Source organism: Charadrius vociferus, unplaced genomic scaffold (assembly GCF_000708025.1).
Source record: "Charadrius vociferus isolate BGI_N301 unplaced genomic scaffold, ASM70802v2 scaffold493, whole genome shotgun sequence".
NCBI lineage: Eukaryota > Metazoa > Chordata > Aves > Charadriiformes > Charadriidae > Charadrius > Charadrius vociferus.
In genome coordinates, this window is record NW_009647581.1 from 640,831 (window position 1) to 647,499 (window position 6,669).

The 6,669-nt window shown below is 46.2% G+C and overlaps 1 protein-coding gene across 1 annotated transcript in view; it reads left to right on the forward strand.

Annotated features, from left to right (window-relative positions):
* Window positions 1-130: 130 nt before the first annotated feature.
* LOC104282826 overlaps window positions 131-6,669 on the forward strand; it is a 10,170-nt gene continuing 3,631 nt past the window's right edge. Inside the window, exons 1-7 of the mRNA XM_009880954.1 lie at window positions 131-325; window positions 2,066-2,200; window positions 3,459-3,583; window positions 3,901-3,969; window positions 4,461-4,574; window positions 5,391-5,506; window positions 5,778-5,833. Coding sequence (XP_009879256.1) covers window positions 131-325; window positions 2,066-2,200; window positions 3,459-3,583; window positions 3,901-3,969; window positions 4,461-4,574; window positions 5,391-5,506; window positions 5,778-5,833 — 810 coding nt within the window. The remainder of the gene's footprint in view (window positions 326-2,065; window positions 2,201-3,458; window positions 3,584-3,900; window positions 3,970-4,460; window positions 4,575-5,390; window positions 5,507-5,777; window positions 5,834-6,669) is intronic.

A 6,669-nucleotide genomic window follows, 5' to 3' on the forward strand; every position in this document is an offset into this window, starting at 1 on the left:
GCACCCCCATTTCCCTGCGCCCCTGGTACTCTCCCTCTTCCCCAGCACCCCCACCCCCCAATCCCTGGGACCCCCATCCCCTGGGACCCACGTTGTCCCACAATGCCATATAGTCCTGTGGATGGAGGTGATGTGTGTCCACGGGCTCCCCTTGGAGCCGTACCCCCATGGACCCACACCACCTCCATCTGCAGGACCCGCATCCCTCAGGGACCTGCACCCCTCCCTGCAGCCCAGCCAGCACTTGGTGGCCCCCTGGGACCCGCATCCCTCAGGAACCCCCATCCCCTGCGTCCCGGTGCCTGGCACCCCCGCTGCTTCACGCGTAGCGCCTCAGGACCTGCATCCTCTTCCCCCCTTCAACACATCCTAGGGAGGGCAGGGTGGGGATGTCACCTTGGCTGTCCCTCGCAGGGGGAAAGATCGCCTCAAATCAGGCTGATAGCGGTGGGGAAAAGCAGACACACTATGGGACACAGATGCCTTTTATTTTAGCACACTTAGTGAACGGAATCTAATTTTCCAGGTGTACTTGTCTGCTTAATTAATAATAAACCCTCAATCTACAGCCTGTACCTCACCTGTGTTCATGTACCACCCTGTGGAAGTACTCTCTGCGTCTGATGGGGAGGTCTGGGTGGGCTTTGCTGTATTATTTGGTGGGAGGGGGGAAGCAGAAAGGCTGCTGAGACAGGATTTCCCGGGGTTTGCCTCGCCACATCACGATTTGGCTTGCAGATGCCGGCTGAGATTTTGGATCCTAAGTCATTTTTGTAAAAAATGAACTCGCTAACGTTCCCTGGGGCCTTCTGGGAATCCTGAAGTCATATTATTTAACAAATGCATTAAGGCTTCTGCTTAGACTTTTTAAAAAAAAGCTGTTTTCTCTAGTTTTTCCTTTCTGCTAATTAAGCTGCTGCTTGGAGCGTTTTGAAGTGGTTTGCCAATCTCGACCAAATTTATTAGGGCAGGAGTGGCCCCTTCTTCCAGATCAAACTGGCATCCAGGGTGGTTTGAGGTACAGCCAAGGGAAACCAAACCAGCCGCACCACAGCAGCACTTCGAAGGGAGGTGTCAAAACGCATCGGGAAAATACTGCCAGAAATGATCTCTCTTAATTTTTAGATTTGCATCCAGTAGGTTCGTTTCCCGTGTTTTTCCAGATCCTGTGCCCTCAAAATCCCCCCTTATCTGTGTGCATAAAGGCAATAACCGGCTCATTTTAGAATTTTTTTTGCATTTTACGGTGGATAGTTTTTCAGAAGCAGAACTTCACCCATGCCCCAAAAACGCATACGTAAATATTAATTTCCTCCTTCCAGCTTTTGAAGTTCTGCACAAATGCATGAAAATATACATCTGAATTTGAAGTTGTGGACTTATGTGGCCACCGTTTTTTGAGATTTGAGATGTAAAGTGGCCATCCGCCAGCCCAGCTGCTAATCCTCTTAGGGAAGTGCTGGGTTGCCTACGACTGTCTTTCTCTTCCTTTTTCCTTCTTAGTTCTGTGTTTCCTTTAAGTGTAAGTTGTCTTAGATGCGATTTGGAGCTGGAGGGGGAAACAGCGTGTTCGTGGCTCAATTTCTTCCTTGCAGGCGCTCTTTTTGAGGACACATTTTATAAGGATTTTGGTGAAGGGAACTTCTTGTTGTAAAATAATCATCTTAATTCAGATAAGATTTGGCCTTGTCTGTGGCTATCATGCAATAATTAGGTTTCCTCTCTAAAACTGCTTCGCGTCTGCTCCCTCTCTGCTTTCTGTGTCTGCGCTGATGAGGAAATGGACAAACAAGAATGGAAAAATGGCTTTGTGTCAATGAATGCCTTTTATTCCAGATTAACTGAACGTTCTCTGAGCGCACGGACCATCCTGTGTTATGAGTGGGGCATCACTGCTGCTAGCCAAACTCCCTGGCTCCTCGCTGGCGTGCCTGCTATTACATATTAAAAGTGAAAGTAAAATTTGATTCCCGAGAAGAACCCCATGGAAAACAAAGAATTACTCGCCCTCGTCCCCTCCCTTCCTGCCTGCAGCTGGAGCTGAAACCCGTTTCCCTTTCCCTAGGCGCTGGATTCGGTTTACTTCACCGGCTTTGCCGAGACCAACAAGACCTTTGTGATTGCTCGTCTCGCCAAACGGCCGCACGGGGTCTGTGAGATGTGGCTCTTCCTGAGGGTGGACGGAATAGGAGAGTTTGAAGTAAGTGGTGGGTGCGGGGTGACGTTCAAGAGCAGTGCGGAACTCCTACCCTCAACCTGCGTTGGGATCCCAAGTGAAAATTCATATTCTCTGCATCTTCACTACGTTACGATCCGAACAGTAGGGCATTGGTGCTGCGACCGGAGGCAGTGGTAGATCTGGCCAGGTTACTGGTGTGATGTCTAAATTTAGGAGTAGGCACCCGCCGCTCATTCCCTTTTTCCCGTAACGTGCCCAAAACGTAGCGTATTTTCTAAACTATGTCTTGGTAAGTCTCCCAGAAGGAATTTGAGCATTCGGTCTTTCTGGCGATGTGCAGCACGTGGTTAGCAAGGTACATTGTATGGTTATGGCTGATTTTTCCCCTTTTCTAATGAGTCAGTGCTATAGAAAGCATTGTGGAATTGCCTCTTTTGAAAGAGAAAGGAAAGCTTTTAGTGAGTCGTATGCACTTTATTCTTGCTAACGGGAAGACAGTTTTAATCATATATTTTTTCCTGTGGATTTCTTTTTTGTTAATAGTTGAGTATGTAGTAAAGAAGGAGGGAAGGTCTGACATAAACCCCTTCGCACTCAGCTGACTATCTTTACATTCACAAATTTGTTTTGCGGAGTGGTTGTGACCAGAAAAAGCAGGAGACGTCCTATTTGCTGAAAACCAAACCAGAGAAGATTGGTTAAAGAAGCGCGTTATTTGGTTTTCTAGTAATATTTAGTATAACAATATTACTTTGCGTCTTTGTCATTGAGAACTGCCAACCAAGTTCAGGACCTTCTTAGATCCTTCCCTCCGGCAACAGGCAGAAGCTCTCTTTTCTAAAAAAGTGGCCGCTTTAAGAAACAAGATGTGTTTTTCAGAGGGCAGCTGAAGAGTTTGGGGAGCTTGCATTCGCTAGGAATTTTAGACGTTCATCCAATTTAGCCTAAAAATAAATCCCGCCCCCCGCCCCGAGCCCTGTGTCAGCTGGGCTGTAAACCTGACGGAGTCGCTAGCGCAAGGAGCTGAGCTCTTGCAGTGACCTCCCTTCGCGCAAGTAATTCAGTTGTATTACCTGAAACAATGATGTATTGTCTTAGAACTCGGGTGTTTTAGATGCAATTTCCCTTCTCTAACAATCTGCTCACCAGAAGTGGGGAGAACTGAAAAGCCAGTTCAACCAAACGTTCCTCCTGCAAGAGGACCGTCAGGGCGGGAATTCACCCGCGTTGCATCCCCACAACTGAATTAAGCAAATGTTTTCCTTAAATGTCTTTTTAGCACCCGCAACATCCAAACATGATGGTGAGTGATGAATCTGAAGAGATTTGGAGCGGAGGAGGGCTCACTATTGAATACTTAGAGCCCCAAAGATGCTGGAAAATAAGCTTTGATGGATTACTCAGGTACTGCGGCACTCTGTGATTTCATTTATCTACACTTAAGATGAAGGCTTTTGGAACACTATCTGGCAGTAGATTTAACCGACTTGAACCAAAAGCTATTTGGTAACAGTAGCACGCATTGATTTTTATGGAATGAAAATACAGCTCGTAATATCTGTCTCCGGCGTAGGGTTGCGATATAACATTGCTGCTCTACCTTAGCACGCAATAGCATCATTCTTCTGCGGTGTCTCCTATCGCATCCACTTCCAAACATGTAAGAAATGTTTTGCTGTTTGTTTAGGAGTGATACAAAATTGTGGTGCTTTGCCTTACAGAAAAGGACCCTACCGACAGCAGTGGAGCGAAGAGGAAGGTGAACTTGTACCAGTTAAATTCTCTTTCCAGTAAGAGCAGTTCACTTTGGCTTTGGGATGTATAGTTGAGTTCAGGGTTAGAGATTTGGTTACTGTTTTCAAAGGGTCACGCGCACAAAGTAACGCGTGAAGCCCTTGCCTCCGCTTTCCATTTACGGACTCGATTTGTCTGGTAAAAAAGGGTTTGCTGTCAAAGCAGCACAGTGTTTCTGGGGTAATGCTGCATTTGTACCTCTGAAGGGACTCCACGAGAGAAAGCAGCACGCTTTCGCTTGCCGCCCTGCCCTGCCGCCTGCCCTTCCTGGGTAATCTGTTGACTTTTTTCAGGCCGTTGTTGCTCATCTCGGATTCCTTTTATTTGCTCCCTTGAAAAGTAGTAACAGATTATAATGCGAAAATACAAATTTTCCAATAACAATAAAACACAAAGATTGCCGTTGTCAGAGTAGCAAGTGCACAACTTGGTCTGGTACGACCTGAAAGCTAATAATGTCTTTTATTTTTTCCCCCTCTTTTCCTAGCTGGGAGAACTTCACAGAAGTCTTTAACTTTAGTGTCGACAGTCACCCCAGCACATTTGCACGGGCGTTTGCTCAGGAACCGTGGACCATCGAGTTCTTCCAGAGGGTCAAAAAGTGAGAGGCGAGATTAATATCCTCTGGGGTTAACAGTGATTTTTCTACAGATCTCTTCAGAGTCTGTCCTGTGGTGTTGTAGGTCATCTTAGAAGGTGGGTTTAATTTGAAGTGAGCTAATAAAGGACGTGGTTCCTGGTAGGTGTCTCCTGGTTTCATTGCTACATCAGACGTGGCAACCTCTAAGGAGGGTCCTGCACACAGACGGGGTCTTCCTGGTGTGTGGGTGGAGGGATCTGCCCACAGTTTTGCTCTGTAAAAGCTTGAGCATTGGGAATATTTCTTATTCTGTCTTTTTTTTTTTGTTGCTAACAACCTGATTTAGCCAGTTTCCAAAGTCAATGGTGCAGGTATATCTAAGCAAAGGATATAATAATAGTGTGAAAGAAGAGCCAAAGTTGGTGTTTTAATTACTACACAAGCTTCGGACAGCTGAAAATGTGGGAAGAAAAAAAATGAATATCAATAGTGTGTTGTCTAAATACAAGCAGAAAACATGTGTACCAGTGGTGTGTTGTCTTTGGTGATACCTTCCAACTTCTCAGCAGCAGCTGTCTGGCAGTACAGCCTGTTTTCAAACAGAGGGCATTTTTATAGGCTGTCAGGGTGGGAATTTGTTGCCGTTTCACTCTCAGGTGTCTCATAGACATGATGTAGCAATAACTGGGAAGTGTAAAAGTGGTTGCGGATGTGTAAAGCCTGGCATAGCCATGGTCCAGATGCTCTGAAGTCTGTCCTTCATTTTGGGATATAAGTCTATCAGATTGGTGTTGGGGCCACCTTGATTTTGCCTGTCGCTTCACCCTTTTCTTCCAGACAAAGGGAACAACATTTCCGACATGAGCAGTGGGGCCAGTCTGTTGGAGAAATGGAAATAGAAAATCATGAGAAAACCCAGCTTTCCCTCAAAGGCGTTCGGAGCCACTCGTACGGTAACAGCATCAGAAACAATGCGCTCACTTGGCTGTCTTCACCGTAGCTGGGACCGGCAGGGCAGTGGGACTAAAGATTATCTCTAAAAATAACCAATTTCATGACTGGGTACAAAGTTAAGACATGTCAGAGGAAATACCATTGCTGTTTTGGGGACATGTATATGCTTACCATGCTATGACTGGATATTTCTTTATCCAAAGTTAAGGTCAAGTCCTGTTTTCCAGCAATGGTGAACTTTAGGTTGGCTGATTTTGGTGTTCTTTGCAGGTATCCGGGACTGGTCTGAGATTTACCGTTATGTCATGATTTTGGCACACTTTGAGGTAGGTATTAACATGCCAGTACTTAACCGTGAAAGTGGAGGTGTTCCTGAGCTTGTCAGTCGTATTTAAATAACGAGAAACAAGGCGTTGGGAGCATCCCCCGTGTGCAATCAGAAGTGCTAACTGGTGCCATCATTAGGACATATCGGTGTTGGGAACAGCTCTCAAAAGCAGAGCCGTGTGTGTAAAAACTGAGATTTTGCTACACTGGTTCAACCAAAAGTTGTTTTCCTAACTTGAAACTGTTTGTTTTGGCTTTTTTAAGAAAAATTAGATAAGCGGCTTCACAGGACAGATTCTCAGCTGCCGCAAATACCCAGGGCACTCAGTGGAGTTGATGCAGCGCTGATTCAGACTAAGTGAGAGCCTGAGGTGTTTGAAGGCATGCTAAGCCTTCGTGACAGCAGTCGGCAAATATTTCTGCCTGTGCTGAGCTCTCATTCTCTGCTTTGCCGTTGTGGCTGTGCCGGAGGAGCGTCAGCGCTGCGGCTGCTGGGAGCACACAGCCTGGGGAAACGCTGAATGCTGGCGTTACAAGCTGGCGTGCAGCCTGAACAGATGCTCCCGAAAAGGCATTTCCTCTGCCAACACAGGCGTGAAGAAATCTAAACTCTCTATTATAGGCGGAATTACAGGAGTTAAGACTGAATTCAGGATAAAAGTTCTTTTCCTGGCCAGCACAAAAACACACCTTGGAAAATCCCACCTATGGGCAGATCCAGTAGCTGTTGTGATTTAACATATGCCTGCGTAGCTTTTAATAAAGCTGTGCTTTTGCACTGTAACCTGTATAATCAGGTAGTAACCTCTCCCTTTTCTTCATCGCTATTCAGGAC